Source organism: Mastacembelus armatus, chromosome 10 (assembly GCF_900324485.2).
Source record: "Mastacembelus armatus chromosome 10, fMasArm1.2, whole genome shotgun sequence".
Lineage (NCBI taxonomy): Eukaryota > Metazoa > Chordata > Actinopteri > Synbranchiformes > Mastacembelidae > Mastacembelus > Mastacembelus armatus.
In genome coordinates, this window is record NC_046642.1 from 12,435,671 (window position 1) to 12,458,662 (window position 22,992).

The following is a 22,992-nucleotide window of genomic DNA, read 5'->3' on the forward strand; positions in this document are numbered from 1 at the left end:
CTCTTTTGCTTACTGTCTTTGTTCCCATCTTTCTTCTGGTCTCTCTTTCTTTCCCCTTTCCTCTGTCCCTGTGGACCTCACCTCTTGTCCAGTCGTCGAGGGAGGGAGAAGCAAGGAAGGAAAGGAATGCTAATTTTATCACCACAGCGATGGAGTGCAGGAAGGAGAGAGAGAGAGAAAATGTCACTCGTCTGAGGAAATGAGATGGCCATTGCTCTGTGTATATGTGTATGTATCTAGGTGCGGCTCAACAGAAAAGATCAGGGTGACTCTTTGAGTGACATTTCATGTATTTTTCTTCCACTTTACCTCTATCCCCTGCTGAGTAAATTATACATATGTATATATGTGTGTATTTGAGTGCAGGGGGCAAATGCTAATGTATGTACGTGTGTGTCTAGGCATTTTTTTTTCTCTCTGGTGCAAGAGCTGTTTTCTACCCTCTTTCTGTTTTTGAAGTCAGTCATCTGTCTCTCTCACTTTTTTTCATTCCAATGCTCTCTCTCTTCACTCCTCGCTCATGTCAGGATTGTAATCACGTTCTAGGGCTGTGGTGGGGGAAAGAGGGAGAGCAAAGGGGAGGGAGGAGAGAGTTTGAAGCGAACGTGGGGAAGAGGAAGAAAAAGGCATTTGTATGTGTACCCAATTACCACTCCAGCCAGCCCAAAGTCACCTTCGCAGAGAACGGACGCACGCGCTCTCAAAATAGCTACTTCTATCCCGCCTCTTCTGTGCGTGTGTATGTGTGTTGGTTACAGTTGTGATGAGGTAGACTGAATAATATCATGGCCTTCCTCTCGTCTGTCAGCCCAGGGCTTATTATGAGTGTGTGTGTCATGCCTGTGTGTAATTGTAGTTGTGTGTGTGTGTGTTTCCTCTGTCTGATTGCACTAGCTGATTGAGTCCTAGCCCTGCAGATTTCAACCCAGGTCCTCAGCCTCTGATTAGGTGTTGTGATGGGTGAAAAAAGAGGAAATCGTGGGTGTGTGTGGGGAGATGGGGTGGAGGGTGGTTGTGATTTTTAACAGTGTCTGTTACTCTTTTCTGTTGTGAGCATGTCCTAAAAACTTGTGTGTTTATCTATGTGCTTCTGTCTTTGGAGTTTAGATATTACAAGTAAAGATGGTACTGCAAAGTGAAGACATTTTTGTTTTAAGCATTAGGCCTTGGATTTCTGGTTCCAGTTTCAGTCAGGTCTAGATCAGTGTTAGAGGGTATGGGCTCAGGTCAGGTCATGCTGACGTTAACCACTGGCACTGATGTTAACTTTTAGCACCGGGGCCTGTAGACAGTGTGGGTCCTTAAAAGTAAAGCCATACAAATGTCTGTGTGTGTCTGTGTGTCCCCTCGTTAACTGTGGCCTCATTCCGCCTTGATTCTTAATTAAGAGACCATAGGCCTTCCAGCACTGCCTACAATCCCACATGCCACTGGGTCAGAAAAGGACAGGAAAAAAAGAGATTAAGACAGGTAGAAAGATGGGAGGCAACACAAAAATGAAGTCTTATTTTAAAAAAAAAACAAAAAAAAAACGGGTGAATGATTTAGAGAATAGTGGAAGGGAAACTGAAGGAATGGTTGCTTGTGAATTAGTGATGGAGAATTTAATAGAAAGTGTGAAAATGTGGATTTAGAGAGAGGGATAGTACTGAGTGATAGGACATAAGGCCCACAAACATTCACTGCTTCCCCTGCTGAATTGATGCCACTCATTTCCATAGCCATCTATGCATCAGATGTGTGTGGTTTTAAAGCAGTAATCTGTTCCATCTTATTCTTTACTTTCCATCTGTATAGGATCTTTCGCTCCGTCGCTCCCCATCTCTCGCTATCACATCTGAGTGGCTCCTTGGGGAGGGAGGGAGTGAGTGAGCGAGCGAGCTTGTGTGTGTGTGTGTGTGTGTGTGTGTGTTGGGGTGAGAGTTGTGCGTGTGTGCACGGTTGTCTGTATATCTGTGGTTAGGTTCATGCCTGTACATTTTTGCATGCCTTCCTAGCTATCTCTCCCATTCTCTCCCTGTCTTGTCAGTGTGTGGTGAGTTGGGGGGTGTAGTGGGTTAAATTTTAATGGTCCTGCCATCTCTCAGTAGCTTCTGAAAGAGGGCCAATGTAGACTGACACACTCACTGAGCCGTGAGAAGAGACAAGACAGAGAGAGGAGCGATAGCTTACTAGACGTGCACACAGACACACATGCTAGGTCACAAGTCCACAGAGCAAACAACAGGTAGATTAAAGGAAGTACTGTGTTCTTGTAATACTATATTTTTCGGGAGCATTCTGTTCACTGTCAGCCCTCAAAAAGTAATCCTGTTCTTTTACAGGCATAAGTTGGGTTAATATATTTAAAATATTACATTGCACTCACTCACCTTGAACTTGTCAATATTGTAGAGACTAGTCCTCTACTGTCCTGTTCTTTAAATAGTAAAAGAAAAAAAAAACATAAAGGTTAGCCTGTAAACATGGGACATGTAATTAGATAATCTTTTGTCTGTTTAATGTACAGATGCTTTCATCCAATGACTTGGGGGCAGGATGTAGTGATTCCTTAATTATTTACTATTTTCATTACTATCAATCATTTTCAGTTAAAGAAGAGCCAGAACAACCCCTGTAGGAATGCATTGGGTGAGGACAGAGGCTGGTTGATCTGGTTGGCATTATGTGTGTATGTCTTTGACCTCAGTTGCACAAACACACATACATACACTGCCAGATATAATGCGTAAAAGACATGCCAGTCTCTGTGCCATATTGTGTCTTGTTCCTTGATTGTTTTCATTCGCCCAGCGTCACATAGCTGTCTGATTGGCAGCACATTCCCTGATGGCTCACTAAGCACATGGTGGGATTAGGTGTGTACTTTTGTGTGTGTTTTTTTGTTTATGTCTTTGTGTGCATGCTTGTGTGTCTTTTTTTTTTTTTTTCCTAGCCCCAACTACAGCCAATTCCTGAGAGAGGCCGGCAGACAGATGTTCTAGGAGAGGATTTGCACGTCTGTCTCTTTGTTTAAATATCTTTTTCTCTTGTTTTGTTTATTTGGAGTATTTTTTTTTTTCTCTTTGGTGGAGCGGGTAAAACTGATTTCACTAAACCCTGCAGCACCCTAGTGGATCTTTGATGAGACAGACTTTTCCCCAGGTTCCCACGCACAGGTGGAGGTTGCCAGATCATGGTTCTCATCCCCCTCCAGCTACTTAGTTTGCCTATGATCCAGTGTTATTGATGTATTTCAAACACCTGCTGTAGTTCTCCCAAAGCATTTGCAACAAAGAGATAGGTTCACATACACCAATGCAAAGAAATGTTCACTGTATGGACTGCAGGATCAACTATAGTTGCAGGTTTTCCAAAGATTCTCTAAGCCTTTTTAAACCACACTAAATTCTTGTTTAGTGGGCTAAGTTTGGTTCTATATGATCAAATCTAACCCTAACCCTTTTTCTTCCTCTTCTGTTGACTATGTTGCACAGTCTTCCTCATCGTCTCGTGGTCTCCTCATCGTTTTTGGTCCTCAGTCTCATCTCCTCTTTACTGCCTCGCCTTGCAATTGCTCTGCTCTTACTCATCTTGGTTGCCTCTCCTCTAGCATTACTCTACATATTTCTTTTTTTCCTGTGTTCCCTTTTTCCTTTTCTCTCTTCTTCTCTCTTCTCTGGGCTTAATCATAGTAACGTGTTGGCTGAGAAGAAGGGGAAAAAAAAAAAAACGTGACAATCCTTTTGCCTCCAGATAGATACACTTTCTCAAGTTTATGTGTGTGTCCTGCAAGCGATGGCTGACTTTAGAAATGGCAAAACTCCCTCCTTCTCTCCAGCACCATCTTTGTCTCTGGGCCTCGCTCAGGGGTTTATTAGACCTAGCAAAACTGGCCCTGGTCCTCCGTTTCGTTGCATGTGTACGCGTGCCAGTCTTTCCACCATGCGGTCAAGACACAATTGTTAATCAGGCCTGCAAGCCTGGCCTTAAGAGACCACGAGAAGGAGAAAGGCGGGGGGGAGCAAATGAGTGAGTGCTTTCCTTTGTCCTCATCACTGAAGCAGAGATAAAGACGAGTAAAGGGATGGATGGTTGGAGACGGGAGGACAGAAACTGAGGGATTAACAGGATGACTGTGTGCTCCAGCCCTGCGATGAGCTTTTAACTGTCCTCTGTGGCATGACACCGTGTAGACCTCCATTTTTCTCTGTCCTCCTTTCATCTGTTTTACTCTGCATGTCAGAACTTCTTGTATTCATAAAGTGCCTTTTTATCCCATACTCATGCTCTTTTTTTGCACTATCCCTATTTCTTGCTCCCGCTCTGCTGTCTGTCTGCTATCTATAGGGAAATAATGAATATTTGAGGACTGACAGGAGTGCTTCACCTAATCCATTTTGCCCAGGGCACAATGTGCCTCATGGGGTGCATGTGTATTACAGTTCATCTAACTTTTTTAATTGAGATAGAAATCCAATTTATAAGGTTTCATTCCTACCTCTGTGCTCATGTAAATGAGACTTTCTGCATGGTTGTGCATATGTCATGAGACTGGTCAGGATGGACAGTACACTTGACTAACAGGGAAATGTCAGTTTCAGCTAGCACTGCACGACCTGAATCCAAGCAACTGAAATGAAGTTGGATCCATACTTACTGCACAACCTCTAATTAATTTAAATCCCCACTGTATATTGAAGATAAATGGAGTGATTATCAAGTTTATTAGTAGTTCTTAATTGCTACTCTTAGAGGTTATATTCAGTGTGAGAGTTTGTCATTAGCCTCGGTCTCATACACCACACGTGCTTATGAGACAAAGTATGTATCTGTACTGGAAATGTAGCCCCATGCAATTCACAGCATACTGTAGGAAGAAGGATCAGGGTTGATTGAGACTAAACTTCATCATGCAGTTCACTCTCCTCCCCGCAGAGGGAGCACTCTTCTATGGAGACCGGTGCAACGTCAAGGACATTCACACTGTGAATAACACCAGCAGCACACAGACTACCAGGGTGCCACAGTAAACTACTTATATACTCAGTGAATCATTTAGTCAGCCTCTCCACACACAGCTGGTTTGTAAGTTTGAACACTGAACCCCTGTTCAAGGCTCAGGTAATATAGCTGCCTCAAGGTCACATCTTCATAGTTTCTGTCCTTTAAACTAATTTCTCTTTCTCTCTCCCCTTTATTTGCTCTCTCATCGTCTCAGTTTTCACACCTTTTATTTGCTCTCACTCCGTTTGATTTGATTTCCTTCTCTTCTTTACACTCTGTAGGTCTCCCTCACTCCCTCTATCTCTCCTCCGTGTAATTAGCCAGTGTAATTGCTGTAGTAAATCTTTTCTGCTGTCCCAAGGAGACTGGCTGATATAGGACTGATTTAATAAGCACCACATAGCAGCTCACCTCTCCTTGTGTGTGTGTGTGAGTGAGTGAGTGTGTGCGCGAGAGTGTGAGGTAGGGGGGTCTGTCTGTGTCCTCTGTTATTTGCTGTGGGGATTTATGGGCTGTTTGTGTGGTTTCAGCAAGTGCGAATTGGAGTTCAAGGTAGTGCTGTGTCGGTGTGTCGACTGTAGTACACCTTATCAGCAATGCAGGCAGCATACTCTGAGTGTGTGTATGTGTGTCTCATCACTAATGCTGTTACGTGCCGTGCGTGCGTCATCGCTGAAGACCTTCATGGCCAAAAGAGCAGAGAGAGGTCAGAATGGCCCTGCGAGAACAACACTGACACACACATGAATCCACTGTTTCCAAACCTCTGTACCCTCGTTCTGCCCACAAACACTTCCACACACGCTCTCCAGTTCTGTTTCCTTTCCTTTTGTGCCCTGTGCTGTCACATAAACTCACACACGAAGCAGATTGTTTATTTGAGCTTTTATTCTTCTCTCTCTCTCTCTCTCTCTCTCTCTCACACACTCTCACACACACACACACAACTTTGATGGTGAGTGAAAGTAATAAACAGTATATGCAGGTGTAGAGGTTTGCCAGCCTTGCACCATCTATCTGCAGTACACCAGTTTCCCCAGTGGAGGGCACTGTGACTCCATATATAAACAGCAGCCTCACTGATGAACCCACACTTTCTGCCTCCTGTAGTCATTATATATTTTGATACAACCCCATTAACACCCTGGACTACACTGAATTCTTTTAAATAATATGTTAAATATGTGAATTATTTTTTTTTTTTTTTGAGGCAAGTATATAATAGTCAATGTACTTCTCGAATGTTTTCCATTGAAGGTCTGTGATTCTCTAACTATAGAGAGTTCTTCCAGTTTATAGTATATTAAAGTTTGATATTTTGATCAAAACAGAACAAGTTTAGAAGTTTCAGAACACCAGGCGTGCCATCACTGCTGTAAAATTGTCACATTTAATATTTAAAATATAGACCAACGTATTTTGTTTGAAAATTCTAAAATACACATGTGATTTGTACGTTACCGCTTGTATTGTATCGCTAACTGCGATGCCAGAGAGGGCTACAACATGCCATGTGGTCAGAATTTAATGACAAAGACCACAAACTATTTGATGTTAATTTTAAATTAGATCTGGTAACATATGTTTTTAAAGCTATGTACATGATCACTGCATGAGAATTTTTCAATATTGATACAGTGTATTTTAATAGGCACAGATTAAAAAATCTTTTCTAATACTAAATGAAAATTGAAAATTATGGTGCTTCAAAGTCTTTATTTGAAGTGTGACGTTGAGCCAACAGGTGAAGTCTAATTACAAAAACTGTAGTTCAGTAATCAAGGTTCAGTAATTATGATTTTTCTAGATAATTTAGAACAATATTTTGCCTGTTTTTGTATTTCTGAAGCAAATTTAATGTGATAATATCAACATTAGACCAGTGCAAATAATCTCAGCTGCAGTTACACTTTTCATACACCAGGGGTGCGCAGTTGAGCACAGTCCTAGCCCCTCCCACATACCCTCCCCCTTGCCTCTGGCCCGCCCACATCCTGCCCCCGTCCCCCCTCCTCCCTGCCCCACCCTGCCATCTGGTCCTTTTCACACACACACACACACACACACACACACACACAGTCAGGAATCTTTTCTCCTCATTTCCTTTCACAGTGGAAAAACAGGATGAAGGGTTTCTTTCAGACCCAAGGTTACCGTGGAAACCCCCTTATTCTTCTTCTGTCAAACAGCCTTACATTGTAACACACGCACACACACTATTATACAGTGACAGAATGTTGGACATTTAAAGTTTAAAGAGACCAAGGCTACAGCTGTCCTTCTGTCTGCCATAGTTTTGGCCTTCTGTTTACTTTAGACAAAGAACCCCCGCACCCACCTTCCCATTTTTTCCCCTCTTTGTCTCTTTCCCCTTGTATTTCCAAAAAATGTCTTAAAGTAAACTTTCTAAACTGAAAACACAGGGTGTTCTTATTAGGTTTCTTTTTCATTTTACTTTTTGATGATGTTAAAAGTTGGCAAAGGGACATACCCTTCTGTGTCCCTGTGTAGTTCTTTCATTTGAGCAACGTCAGCAACTTTTTTTCACAGAACTGCTCACCCCACAAATATTGATGTTGAAACTATAAACCTCCTCTGTTCCAGTTTAGACAACCCCTAGTCTTGGAATGCTGAAAGGGAAAAAAGTTAGTTTAAAGTTATATAAATTATTGTTATGCTTTTCTGCTATCTTACCACCAGAGGGCCCATGAAAACACACTCAGATATACAATAGAGCACATCATCTGAAAGCTTTTAGTGGGTTAAAAATAAACTGCTGTGCTCCACAAGCAGGGAGTGGTGATGAGAAGATGAATAGACTGCATGAAAAGACTGAAAAAGAGAAGTCTGCTTTCTGAGAGAGGGCTGAAACTATTATTTGAGTTTGTCAGCGACATGTGTACTGTATCGACCATTTTCCCTCTCTTTTGTTTCTCTCTTGTTTTGTGTTCCTAACTGTCTTGTTCTTTTTTCTTTTTTCCTTTGTTCTGTTCATTTTCTCTGTCAAAGCCTGGCTACCCATCACCTTCACCACCACACATTTTCTCCTTTTAAGGAGTGAGGGAAAGAGAGAGGAAGGGATAGGAGGAGAGGGGGGGTTGAAGGACACACTCAGGTCTGCTGACTGATAAACAGACTCCTCTTTGTGCAGACAGACACACACACTTAGTTACATATTGACAGAGACCTCTGCATGACTTTACTTCTCATGATTCTGCCTTCCCCCGCTTTCATCTCTGCTTCTTTCTCTTCCTTTCTTTTTCTCTGCCACTTAATTAAAAACAGAACTCAGAAATGGAAGAAATGAGTTTTTCGTTCATGACACACACATGCGTATTTGCCTGTGCACAGACACACACACAGATATAACCCCCCCTCTCATCTCTCAGTGCCAAGCAGCTGTTGGGAAGACAAGGGGGAGGTGTTCCAGGAAAAGAGAAGTGTGTGTGTGTGTGTGTGTGTGTGTGTGTGTGTGTGTGTGTGTGTGTGTTACAAGTGGTGGTCTTGATGTGCTTCCAGAAAAGGGGCCTTCTGTGTGTGACAGTATAACAAAAAGGCAGCTGGGACAATAAAATGTTAAGATGTCAGCACTCCTGAGTTCTTAAGTATGTTTTTGTGCGTGTGTCTGGTCCCACATGTGTGTTTTGCCTCTGCCATCTCCTCTCCTCCCCCACATTGACTAAGCGTAACATGGTGCAGTACTCCATAGCTACCCCTAGAGGTGCCATCGGCTCATAAATAAAATGAGCCGGCGTGCATGTGCAAACCACAGAGCAGCCATTTTACAATGTGAGCACCAGACCCCCATTTTATGAATCAGCTGTGATGTCAACATAAGCCTGATTCCATTGGCTAGAGCGCAGCTGCATACAGGGATGTACACACACAAACACATGCTCGCTCATCCGCACTCCACTCACTGAGATATACTTACACACTGACCTAGTGACATAATGCCATCACTATTCTTACCCTAGACTAACTGGATTGTCACTAAGATTATATACTATCCAGATTAGATGTTCATCTGCATTATAGCAAGTCTATATTTGAACATTTCTTATCATGCACAGAGATTTAACTTTTTACTTATCACAAATTGTAATTACTCTACAGTTTCTTTATTTCTCTGTATTATCTGCAGAGGTTTTTATTTCCCTAATTTTCTAGATGCCATGATTTTGATGCAGTGGATTGTTTTTGTCATTATCAGTCTCCCTCTTTTGTGTTTCCATCATAAGGTGTTTATTTGTAGAAGCTTGTCACTTCCTTTGAGTTTCTTCCTAACCATTCAGCTGTGACTTGTGTTTATTTTTGTGCAAAGATGTTTATGTTGTTTCCTCTCTGATGTCCTGATGCATTTTCCTATCCCGTGTGTGTGTAATGGGTAACTTCCTGCAATGGCTTCCTGCTCTCAGCAGAGACTACAGCCGGAGTGTTAGACACACAATAGTGTTATTGATTCATGGTAGTGATACTCACAGGTGATTATACTGATATAACACAAATTACAGTATAATAGATATGCAGAGTTCAGACCACCTTAAAGCTTAATTCAGACTTTAGACACAAGTGATGGTTGATTGTTAGAGAGGGCGTCTGTAAAGTTGAAGCTGGTACAGAGTGAAACAATGGCACTTATTGAGAGCACAGTCCACTGACTGACTGTTTTGTGCCTGTTTTAGCCTGTGTGCTAAATGGAGAAATGGCTAGCCCATTAAGAGGCCTAGATTCATTAACAGACTCTGTGACTGACCTCCCTCATCAAGACAAAGCACTGCTTGACTGAAAGGATGAAGAGATGGATGAATGAAAAGTTATTCTATAGTGACTTTCGCTATGGAGAAACTTTACAGTTCTGCTACATCCGTTTTGGACAGTTTTCAACTAATCTAACAAGATTTGCACAGATTAGTGAAAAAAGATGACCATGAGAAAATGAAGGCCACATATACAGTACATAGATCTGGGGGTCGGGTAGACCTTAATCACAACGGATAACAGATATCAGTAATGCTGGCCATTAAGCTTTTGTAAGTAATCTGTTTTCCACAGTTAAGATAAACACTTAATAGTAGCTTTTCATGTCGTTACATGAGGTCATTACTGTTCAGTGAAAACAGGTGGACTGCACACATGGGCTGATTTTATCTGAGTGTTTCAGACAGAAAGTGAAAGAGGCAGACTGCATACAGAACCTGTACTATACACACCATACCAGCACTGTTGCCAACTGCTTTCTCTTGTTCCCAATTCCTGTCTTGTCTTTACGAACATGAGACAAGGAAAAGGCCACAGGCAGACAGGTAAAAAAGTCTCATTTGACATAATGAAAATTAGAATTAGACATAACCAAAAGAGTTTGGAGCAGAAGTACAGTAGAGACCAACATGCTATTGCCACATTATTACACAAGTGGAAGAAGAATGGAAGAGATTTAAGAGCTAGTTGTGGCTTTGAGACGGGTTTGTTCTCCCAGGCCAATAGAGTTTCTGTCTTCTGTCATTTGAATTTTCATTCATATTAAGGGTAAGCTACTTTATGATATGTCAGAAATCATTATATATATACCCATCACAAGTTACTTCAGTGTGGAACACTTTAATTACTAATTTTGTCTGAGCCACAGCTGAGATTTATGATAAAAATGAGAGATCTCCTCACATTTGAGAAGCTGTAACCAGAAAATGTTTGGTGTTTGTACGTGTTAGATAACTAAATAGTTGATTATCACTTTTGTCAGTGACAATCTCATCAGTTGGCTAATGAGTTCAGCATTAATCTTCACATACAGTATTTGTGCTGCATTTTCAGATGAAGGTCGGATTGAATACGTGTGGTTAGATAATACTGGCAAAACAGAAGTGAACAGCTGTGACATCAAGTTCTGCGCTGACCTTAGATTTGATGTGCCCGTGTGCAGTGGCCTGTTATGTGGTCAAATCTGTATGTCAGTCCTAATTCTCATCTAGTTTACATTCACCCCCACACCCTGACATGTCCGTATAGTTGCAATCCTGACCTTGTCAGAGCAAATTAATCTGAATGTCTCTGTCAAGTGTGTTTGCATGTGTGTGGTGTGTCGTGTGATGGAATATACTGTATGTGTAAGCAGGCTGCAAACTTTAAATGCCTTACAGTTAACAAATGTCTAACCAGATTTACCAGCCCTGGGACATCTTTCCTCGTGTTAGTGATTTCATAGTAGTTCAGTCTAACCTAAGGCCACTGATACAATAGTTCTTACACCTCCATGACACTATACAGTTGGGAGAGAGTGAAAAAAGCGAAGGCCTTGCCAAGTCTGTCAGTATTGATAGATATCATATAGGCCCTGTATCCATCTCTCCACTCCACTTCTCTCTGTTAGTGATCTAACTACTGTCCTTGTTTTGTTCATAGCCAGGTGTATGTCATCTTATAGAAATGTTACCAAGAAATATAATTAACAGTGTCCTCCTTCCTTTGTACTTCTTGAATGTTGCCACCACCCTCATCAATGTCATCAGCCAAAAAGGAGCAGGATGGCGGAGACGACAAGGTGCAGAAGAAGAAGGCGAAGGAGCTGAAGCTTCTTGACTCCAAGTCTTCACAGAACCTCTGTAAGTTCACTAGCAAATGTCTACATGTATAAAAGCCTGATATACATATACCACTGACATTGCATGACTTTACGTGCATTTAATGAACTTTTTCACTCAAATGCCACATTTAATGCATCGTCAAGTGAATCCTGATCGGCATAAGTTCTTTGTCACACAGCCATTTTCCTGGGATCGTTCCGCCTCCCTTATGAAGACATAAAAAATGCCATCCTGGAGGTCAATGAGAAAATCCTCACAGAGTCCATGGTTCAGGTACTGAGCTAAACCCTACCCCTTATATGATGATGTTTTATAATGTTCTATATCTACATATCTATTCATGTATGTTAATACAGTGTAGACTGTGCTGTGATTGATGTGGTTTCCTTTGGATATTTCTCCAATTTGGTTTTAAGGGTAGATGAGGTACATTCGTATGTATGAAGAGTTTGCTTGGTCAGTCAGCCTGTCTTTGTGTGTTAATGTAGATCAGTTTGTGGCACATACTGTATATGAGGCACAACTATCAGTGCATATCTGGTTAGTCATGTAAATTTTCTCTTTTTATTCCCATACAGAATCTGATCAAACAATTGCCAGCGCAAGAACAACTGAGTATACTGGGAGAGATGAAGGATGAATATGATGACTTGGCTGAGTCTGAACAGTTTGGAGTTGTGGTGAGGAGTGACATACACAAAAGGGGAAAACACATAAAACACATACTATTATTATTTATTTATTAATTTATTTTTAAATGGGTAAAATTTGAATTCTCAGCTGACTTACATATGACACACCACAAACATAGCAACAAACATCACTGTGATAGGAAATTAGACTTAAACCATATAGTAGACACAGACTGTCCTTATGCTGACAAACAGAGAATGCTTTGTTCAGCTGTGGAAGATATGAGTAATGGATAAAATTCCCTTTACTCACACACAACTACACATTCACAAACACACAATCTATTTGACATCAAGCAAACCAGGAGTAGGTCTCAAAAACCCCCCCACCCTGTTTTGTCTCTGCAGATGTCCACCGTGAAGCGACTGATGCCAAGGCTTCAGGCCATCCTGTTCAAGCTGCAGTTTGAGGAACAGATAAACAATATCAAGCCAGATGTGGTCTCAGTGACTGCAGCCTGTGAGGAGCTCAGGAAAAGTGACACCTTCTCCAAGCTGCTGCAGATCATTCTCCTGGTTGGGAACTATATGAATGCTGGTTCCCGCAATGCAAAGTCATTTGGCTTCTCAATATCATTCTTGTGCAAGGTAAAATGAAGCAAAGACATACTACACACGTGTAATAATGCATGAGGGAATGCACAAGAATGGCCCCTTTAGTGCTGTACGTCTGTGAGGTCATGTGTGGACATCCTGATTTATAGTATATTCTATGAAAACTAGGTCCCAAAACAGTTTTGGGACCTGCAGTGTTGTTTAGAAAACACTAAATCTGTTCAGTGCTCCCTTTGGCTTCTCTTTGTGTGCCATCAGTGCTGTCCACACTGTTTTATGCATTTTATCTGCCATTAAAAGGCCATTATGGGCACAAACGTACAAAAGTGTATGAATGCTGGAACTTTGGAAACACAAACTTGGTTACACATCGATTTACATGTATCTATGAAGGTAAAAGTGTGAAACACTTGACAGCACATACAGACATTAACTTTTGATTGGTTGCATTTTTGTTCTACCCTTTATTAATCCTTTTTTTAAATTTCAATCAGCTACGTGACACCAAATCAGCTGATCTGAAGCAAACGCTGCTGCACTTCCTCGCTGAAGTGTGCCAGGAGCAGTATTCGGATATCATGAGCTTTCCAGATGAGCTCATTCATGTGGAAAAGGCCAGCAGAGGTAGGTGTGACATCTAACAGACCTCTGTGTGTTTACAGTTTGTATTTACCTTATGGACGCGGTATGCAGTGTATGCACATCTGTAGTGCCTGTATGACCTTGCTAATGCTGTTAGACATGAAAAAACACCATATATTCATCGTTAGCTATGTTGATGCTCACACAGTATGAAGACACTCTGTGATTAACATTCCTTATGTTTCCTGCAGTTTCTGCAGAGACACTTCAGAAGAACCTGGAGCAGATGGGCCGTCAGATCAAGAATCTGGAGAAAGATCTGGAAACCTTCCCTCCTCCACAAAATGACAAGGACCTGTTTGTGAAGAAGATGTCCATATCCTCTTATTCACGTCATATTTAGTATAGCCGTTTGATGGTTGTCTGAAAGTCTTTGTATAAACATTCAAACCATTTTGTCACCATAAATAGTCAGCTGCGTCTTGCAAAGATGAATAGATACTGGTTTGTGTTCCTTAACAGCGTGCCTCCACATTTTTGTGAGCAGTGCCCAAGAGCAGTATGAGAAGCTCGACATGCTGCATAAGAATATGGAGAAGCAATATGCCGACCTGGGAGAATACTTTGTGTTTGACACGAAAAAAATCTCAATAGAGGAATTCTTCGGGGACCTCAACACCTTCAAAAATATGTTCCAGGTGTGTGTGGGTGTGTGTGTGTGCATGTGAATGAAAAAAATCAATTCTGATCTCATTCAAAAAACATTGTTACACATACAATATAGTAGAAAGACATACACACACACACACAGGTGGCATCAAACATTTAGATGAAAGAGGGAAAGATGAAAGGTAATGTCAAACCAGGATAAGAAGCAAACAGGAGGCTGCAGCTGTTTGTATTGCCATAATATTGAAAGAGAGCGGTTCTATTATATTTTGAGATTACACATCAAATGTGCTGTTTGAGAGGGCTTATGTAAGAGGTAACTTGTCTTCCTAGTTTGGGATAACTGCTACTTGAAGCTTTAATTTGCCTTTTCAGACATCCATTCATGCATCCGTCCCCTAGAATTGTATTTTAAGTATCCCTTAGTTTCTTGTCAAAGCAATTTATTCCCAGCAAACACTCAAACTTAACATATCTTCTCTCTTTTGTCCCTCCTCCAGCAAGCAGTGATGGAGAATAAGAAGAGGAAGGAAGCTGAAGAGAAGATGAAGAGGGCCAAGTTGGCCAAGGAGAAAGCAGAGAAGGAGAAGGAAGAGAAACTCAAAAAGAATCAGCTCCTTGACATCAACGCAGGTCACAATTGCTGCATCATATCTGATCACCTGCATTTGACTCAGACAGGGAAATACTCCACAGCTCTCATTTTGTATTTCTCCCAGATTCCAGTTGGGGGCAGTCAGAGTCCATGCTTCTGTGGAATTTGTGTCTGTGTCTGTGTGTGTGGGTGTGTGTCAGAGCAACCCACCAGTATTTATAGACCACAGTTAATCTAATGTTGATGACCTCTGTTTTGAGGTAAGCAAGTAACAATGAGGCACCACAGAAAGCGAGGACATGGAGGATGTATACAAGGAACTGCTTGTCCTCTTTTCACTCCTGTGGTGGATGGGGGATTTGCTTCTATAAAATGAATCCTAAATCTGTTTATCACCACAAACATAATGCTGTTATACTTTCAAAAAGGCCAGCAGCATATTGCCCTGTGTAACACACACAACTTGGCACACTCTCATCTCTGTATACACACAGTTAACACTCAAATCCTGCCCTTCAGACACCCATTTATGCACAGGCACTTTTCCCCTCATCTCTCTGACTGTGACCTACTTTCAGTACATTCCTCCTCAGTCTGGCTCTAGTCGAGTTCTCTTGGGACCCCACAGTTCCACAGTCATATTTTGCTGCAGCCTCACTAGACTCTGTCTGTGTAGATGTGTTTGAATTAGTCTTTTCCGTGTGTATGTTTCTGTTTTGGTTTGCCAAGATTGAATGTATTTGCTTTTGTGCTAGAGAAGATGTGTCTGTGCTGTGTTTGTGTGTCTGTTTTTGTGAACCTCCTTTACGTAAAGTCTTTCTGGCCTTTATCCGAGTTCTCCATGTTCCAGCTGGCTTCTCCTCTCCTCTCTTTCTTGCTTTTGTTCCATCACTCCATTTTCTTTTTTCTTCCTTTCCCTCCCCTTGTGTTAGTCATTCATTTATAGGGTGTTAAAGACAGCCAGCACTGGGGCTCCACTTGAAATATTTTGCCCCAGTTGGTGGAAAGAAAAAAGTATGGTGCAGACATTTTATGGTAGAAAGAAGGATAGTCAAATTTCATGTTCAGCCCTGGAGGCAGACAAATGGAACATAATAGCACTTCAAAGATGAGTGTGTGTGTGTGTGGGTGTGTGTCTTGGTGGGATAGAGATCATTTACATACAGGTGGCATATTTGACTGCCCCTGTGGCCCAGCAGCCCCTTATTTAAATTCAGCCACACACAAATTTGACATCAACACACACCTGTTCTTTGTTTTGAATTTGTTTATAACTCTTATACTGGCTTTTACACAATGACTGTTTTCAGCAGCTACTCTGTTTCATGCCAGCATCTTTGTTGGTTGTTTTCTTCCTTTCTCCCACACATATACTCACATACCCCTACCATTCCATGAATTCCCTAAATGTGTACTTAATATCCCAGTTGTTGTTTAAACCCTGGAAGATCAGTGTGTGTTTGCAGCTCATGGCCTTGTCATTCTTCCACGAGTGAGACAGGCGCCCACTCAGTGGAGCCTTTGTCTGCACATGTGCTGAGCATGTGATCTTAGTTATTGTGAATAACTGATTCAACTGGGATTCTTCACGCATTATTACTTATTTTATCTTCCTGTAATGTAATTATTAAGTGCTTTACTCACACTGTTTGTTTAAGAAAGCTCTGGATTCAGTGTATTTAAATTCTATATCCAAGGTACACAAACACCATCTGCTTTTTAAGATCTCTAATTTGACCTGATGAATCTCAATTGCAACTATACTTAAAATCCATCTATGGCAGTCATGCACTCATCTTTGGAGATGCTGTATGCCAAAGCTGCATAGAAAGCAACTATTCTTTATTTCAACAACTAGGTGTCAGTACTGTCTGAGAAACATTGAGTCTGTGTCTGCCTTTTTGTGTATGTGGCAAAGGGTACGTTCTTGTGTGCTTCACCCTCCCACCCTACATATGCTGGGAACTGCCACTAGGAGTGCTCATGCTCCATTCAGGGAGCAAGTGAGGGAATCGTGTGTGGGGGAGGGTTGGAGCAGGAGAAGAGTAGGGCAGCAGATGGTTCCCTGGAGATTAGACTGTGTTGTTGTCTCTTAGAAAAGGGGGTTAATGCGCAGGGTGAGCGAGTGGATGAGAAGGGATAAGCTTGGGTAGCCTGATGTCTTACCCCTGGTGACAGAGAGGCAAATGCATGTTGTGTTAGGAAAATTTGAAATTTAGTTTCCAGCCAACATCAATATTTCTTTCTCTTATTCATTCCTGTTTGAAGCAGTTCTCTTCCTGCGTTTGTCTTCCTCCTCTCTTCACTGTAAATATACTTGTGCATATTCTTGTCTGTTATTGTGTGGGCATCCATTAGAGGTGCTGTTGCTCCACACAAGATAATATCCTCCTCCTCTGTTTGTGTGCGCATGTGTGCAAGAGACCATGTGTGTGTGTGTGTGGGTGTGTGTGGGTGTGTGTGTGTGTGTGTGTGTGTGTGTGTGTGCGTGTGCGTGTGTGTGTGTGTATGTGTGCATCCAGTGTAGATAGGATTCAAGGAGGCACTTTAAAGAGCTCATGAGCAAATGCTATTACATTGATTAATCCGTCTTATGTTCTTATATGCTTCAGGCAACACCTTGCTGCTTCGATCATGCACTGCAGTTATGTGCTCAGGATATAGTGTGTTCACTTGGTCCTTCTCCAAATCCATGTAATTCTTTTTCTGAACATGTCATTGCCACCACTTTTTGAGGTTATTTGAATATTTATTTTGTATCAGTTAGTTAAAAAAACGATTTATTGTATAGAAGAATTATGTGAATTAACAAGAGCACAGGATTATCAACAAGTAACTGAACCCAGTTGTTTCCCCTTTATTAGCATTGTTGCTAATCACTAACAAACCCAATATTATAAATCATCTTTTTAATGAAAGAATGTCTATAATATGGTTTTATCAGGAGTGCTGCCCTAGGCCACACTCAGGGAAAAACAAAGAGTTGTTTATATATAAAGCTTTAGAGTGCACATGCCCTAGGACTTACAAGTTCTAGTTGAGAGTTCACTCACAACAGTAAGTTTTACACAGTCAGCTCATTGTGTGGTACCTCTACTGCCTCCAGTATCTTCTCACAACTAGGTTTGTATGTCTGTGTGCTTCTACTAGTAGTTTAAGCCAACCATGTGATTAGTGTAAGTGGAAATGTGCCAGATGTGTCTCCCCGGAAGGAAAAAAAAACATGACCTATATCATTTTGAACTGCTTGTGCAGTTCAGAGACATGGACATAGGGAGGTGTATGTGAGCTGTGCAAGACTTGCGGGACGTGGGAGAAAGACTTTCTCTAAAGTGATGGACAAGACCACAGACCATCTGTTTCATAGCTTACTGCAGGATTAAATGTGTGTATGCATGTGTAGGCAGTGTGTGTGTGTTTCTGTGTGTATGTGAATGCATGTTTGCATGTGGGTGAGTGCCTCTGTGTGTTTGGGGTTTGGGGGTGTGACGACATAAACCTTTAACCCCCAGCCCCCCTGCATCCTTTTCCAGACCCCTCACTTCCTCTGCACGTCAAAATAAAATTAATTAAAACCATCTGCCCTGATACTAAGCTGTGGCACTGAATCCTACCCACAAAACGACCAAGATAATACTCACACATTTGTATGCACAGTGGCATTGCCATGGAGTTTCCCCCTATTGTTTGTCCCCTTTTCTGGTTTAAGACTACCAGCTCCTGCGGCTGTGTAAAGAATATAAATGTCAACAAACACAAACACTGAAATCATCAATGCAAATGATGACCATACACATAAACAGATCTGAGTTTCATTTTCACTCAGTGGTCATTTAACTCTTAAGCCAACAATTACACATACGTTCTGTAGTATTTTGATGTTTATGAGCAGGTTTGGTCTCAGCGGGTGTGTCTTTCCAAAAAGGGTGTGTTTGTGCGTTATCTCTCAGGAAGTGCTGTGTGTAGTGGTGACAGTAGCTAAACTAGGTCATCGCCTATCTGGGTTAATGTAACTAATTTGTCAATGTGACCATGTGACTGGTAAATAATCCCCTGCCAGCATGTCTGTTAGCATGTCAGAGAGACAGGGATAGGTTCATGGTGCTTAAAAAAAAAAAAACATCAATCACTGCCATGTTTTGGGGAAAGAAAAATGCTTTATACATCACAGTAGACACTGATGCAAAATAACATGTTTTTGAATATGGAGTTATTTGGCGTGAATGAATTAGTTTTATTCTGCACCCACATATTGATTTAGTCTAGTGTTTGCTGATGTGTTGCTGATACCATGTTTTGATGCTGTGTTTACAGAGGATGATGAAACTGGTATCATGGATGGCCTGTTGGAGGCACTCCAGTCCGGCGCTGCATTCAGGAGAAAGAGGGGACCTCGGCAAGCAGGTACACTTGCACAAGCAGAATTGTAAAACTTTACAAAACAAGCAAATGTTTTTGTGTCTTATATATTTATTGTTCCTTCTCCCTCTTCTTCTTTATCCTTATATTTCTGTCAACACACAACAACAGATTTGTTTGTCTTCCTCTGTTTCTGGTCCATCTGTTGCATGGCTCAGGAACTGGGGATTGTGGTAGTTTTCTCTGACCATGGTTACAGGGGGGAAAGCCAATTCCACCAATGATTGGGTCAACAACAGAAGAAGAGGGAGGGTGCTAAGAGTGGGTGTGGGCAGCAAGACACTTAAAAGGAGGTCTGGTTGCATAAAAATAAAATACAAGGGCACTATGACTGTAGAGCAAAGCAAGATAAACCAGAGTGTGGGTAGAAAGTTTAAGGAAGTGAGATCAGTGAGTGGGCAATAGACTAAACATATTTGTGGAACTTGTTAACATATTTAGAAAAAAGAATAATTCAAGTCCTCCTCTTAAAAAAGATTTGCTGATTGTTACTGGAAGTTATACCTTCAGTCTGCAGAAAGATTTAGATCAGTGTTTGACACTGCATCACAGTATTATTCAGAAGTCAGATTAAAAACAGCTTGATTTTATATTATTAGAACTATTTGGGAAGCCAATTGTGCAACATGCGATATCCACAGAAGTGTGGTGGAAAAACCTGAACCCTCTGGTGTGTACACATTGGAAATGGAACTAGTAGATACCTGTTTTATATGATTGGAGATAGTTTTGAAACCCTGAATCACTGTAAATGTTTGCATGAAATGATAATATAAATGGTGTAGTATCAAAATCAATCAACTTTCCATTTCATCTTAAAAAAACAAACAAAAACAAAACAGAACTGATTTTTCAGAGCAGAACTGTTTTTCTCATTTCTGGGTTAGCCAGAAGTCTGTGTCCTGTCCATACTCCTGTGCGCAACTCCAGCCTGTATTGATTTTCATTCAAGCCATGTTGTTCAGTTTGTAAGCTCATGGAGACACCACAGTAATCTGGTTAGGTACTTACTTTGCTGTCTGTCCCTCTGCCCAGTCTAGTCATTTTCACTTAGTGGAGATAAGTGTTTTTGTTTCTCCTGTGTTTTTCAGTCTGTACATATAGCCAGGAAAGATCGTGCAAATGAAAAAGAGGCCATGTGAGCTATTAGGATCGTAACATGACTCCTGGTTTTAGTAAATCTATGTGTAACTATATGAATGGGAAAGTATCCAGTGGCCATTAACTGAGAGAGAGCCTGTGTTTGTGTGTGTGCGTGTGTGTTTATTCACACGCACTCATGTGGGTTGAGTATTCACGCATAAGAGAGGTTGAGGAATTGTGTATGCAACCTAATCCCTCCCTCAATAAAAGCCAGATGTGAAGTGGTGCTCCAGAATGGAGGAGTGTAGAGCAGGAGGGTAGACTGTATTCCTTCTTTTTGTACACTGTTTCTACTTTCTCTTTTGTCTTTTTCTTTAATTGCATAATGTTTTTCTAGCCTATTACCTGTAACTGTGCATCACAGTAAAACAGCAGTTGTGAGAAGTGGTCCTCAGCAATCCACTGACAAATCTCTAAGGGCAGCAAACCATCAATAACACACAGGTCAAGATCATCACTACTAAACTGACTCAGACAACAGTGAGAGGAGGAAATGGAGGGATGAAAGGAGCTCTGCGTGAGTAAGACAGGGGCCCACTTGAGGGTTTAGTCAGTCATCCATAATACTGTTTGGCCACCTCACACTCCTTAACAGGAAATACCTGAATGTGTCTGAGAGAAAGAAAGGGAGAGCAAGCCATCCTCCCTACGTATTTACACTGTGGTGGAGGAACAGAAATATATAAGTGACTGTATGTATCACATCACTCCTCAGGGCCTGTTCTGTCTCCTCTCTTCCCCAGTCTTGCTCAAGGACAGTATTTTCCATGGCTAACATGGAGGGTGCGAAGCTGTGCTGTTTCTTCTTTTGGCATTGTCAGCTTTGTTAGAAGTTACTTTTTTTTTTTTTACACTGACATTTAAGAGCTGCTTCTTTCCAGTTACCCACTTTGCTTCTTACAGCCGGGAAGGGCCTGCAGCCTTTCCCCCACACAATAGGCGGGTGTGTTTATGCTTGTGTGTCTCTGACTGTGCACGTTTCAGTGGTTGGTGGAGTCAGAGGTCTTAATTTAGTGGAGCTGAAGTAGGAGGACCATCTTGACTGTGGCTCAACTGATACATATCAGGAAATACTGATGCCACAGGCAGCCTTCATGAGCAGAATGACAAAAACAAAAACACTCCTCTAATCCAGCTCATGTACGCATGCAGAGTATTTGTTGTGTTTACTCCATGTAGTGTTTCATCTAGAAAATGTGCTGTATACAGTGCAGAAAAGTGGGTAAAAGAGATTTAGATTAGAGGAAAAATTACCTTTAAATAGTTCTGTACCTGTTACATATTAACACAATATCAAGGACCCACAGTTACAGGAAAAAGTCGTTCATTGGTTTTTAAATTTCAGGTCAAATATGTGACTAAATTACAAAAAAGGTGGAATAATTTTGGCCTCAGGCCAGTTAAACCAGTTGTCCATCTCACCTCATTGTAATTACTTTTACTTGAAGTTAAACTAAGCGAATAATTTGAACTCTTTTGTCTAATACAGGTCAAATGTCACGTGAGTGTGCAAACAGAAATCACAGGTTCATTGCTTTGAGTGATCTATAAACGAGCAAGGGACAGGGAGAGATTGTGGTATCATAGAACATAGAGAAAAATCACAATGAATCATCATACATCAAAACAGAAGTTTCAGCTGTTCAGAAATAATTTTAGTATGAACATTTTTACATAAGACATATGATATATTTTGGGTGTAAAGTATTACAAAATATTTCATCCAAATGTGAAAAGGCATCCACTTAACCTGTTGTCAGTCTAAACACCAGTAAAGCTGCTCTTGCATCAGCATGTAACATCGAATCGTGTGAGCTACTCTGTGCTGCCTGACACCTGGACTTTGGCACCCGTCCGCTCACGTTACTTTTTCAATACCATCTCATTATTTAGAACATGTTGCTTTCTTCACTTTCCTACATTAAAACGTAATTGAAGGAATGATAAAGCATTTGTTGAGTTCAGGAGAAGGGGAGAGCAATTAAATCAGGATACACCAGTGTTCTCACAACACAGTAAGGGTGGAAGCTCCCATGACCTAAGAGTTTTAGTTGTAAGACAAAGTTTTTATGTGTTTCTGGAGTTACTGTGTTGTCATTTAAGCAAAAGACCCCAAAAATGTAAAAGAAAAACCACTCACACTCTTAGTTGTACATATGGAGTATACTGCTTTATTTTTTATTTTAGCAAAAAGATATTCCATGACTAACGGTCAAGTCAATAAATGCTCATTGTAATTATGTTTAGTTTGGTAACTTTTAGCACAAAATACAAATGGCTTATAAAATAGTGTGCCTACTATGTAAGTGTGTATTTCCAATTCCAAAAATCACTATTGATCACTGTTGTTCATGAAGTGTGTCCCTCCCCTTCTCCTCTTTGTTTCCTCTCTTCACAGCTGCGGTGACTGCAGACGTCACCAGCTTGGTGTTTGTGGGTCTATTGAGTATGTTGTCATGGTCTTTGTGCCACAGCAACGTGACTGAATGGAAAGCCACGAGGCTGCGGACATTATATACCCCCTCACCTTTGACCTGTACCTCAGCTCACTGTGTGTGCGTGTGTTTGTTCTAGTTGCATAGACTGAGCAGATTGCACAGGGTAGTGTCAGATGTCTACCCTCCGTCTGTCTACCCACCCCTTTTAAATGCATGCAGACAAAAGGCATACACACCAGATGCTTGCGTGCCAATGCAAAGACACACATGGATGTTTGCATACCAATACAGGCACATTGCGTTCCCTAGGACAGACAACCTTGCATACT

At 41.3% G+C, this 22,992-nt stretch overlaps 1 protein-coding gene across 2 annotated transcripts in view; it reads left to right on the top strand.

The window, feature by feature from the left end:
* The window catches only part of diaph1 (diaphanous related formin 1), an 87,636-nt gene that overhangs the window by 58,234 nt on the left and 6,410 nt on the right, over nucleotides 1-22,992 (top strand). For both annotated transcript variants that reach the window (XM_026329934.1, XM_026329935.1), the window contains 9 exons: nucleotides 11,496-11,588; nucleotides 11,749-11,843; nucleotides 12,149-12,250; nucleotides 12,611-12,850; nucleotides 13,312-13,441; nucleotides 13,651-13,775; nucleotides 13,933-14,097; nucleotides 14,569-14,701; nucleotides 18,978-19,067. In XM_026329934.1, coding sequence (XP_026185719.1) covers nucleotides 11,496-11,588; nucleotides 11,749-11,843; nucleotides 12,149-12,250; nucleotides 12,611-12,850; nucleotides 13,312-13,441; nucleotides 13,651-13,775; nucleotides 13,933-14,097; nucleotides 14,569-14,701; nucleotides 18,978-19,067 — 1,173 coding nt within the window. The remainder of the gene's footprint in view (nucleotides 1-11,495; nucleotides 11,589-11,748; nucleotides 11,844-12,148; nucleotides 12,251-12,610; nucleotides 12,851-13,311; nucleotides 13,442-13,650; nucleotides 13,776-13,932; nucleotides 14,098-14,568; nucleotides 14,702-18,977; nucleotides 19,068-22,992) is intronic.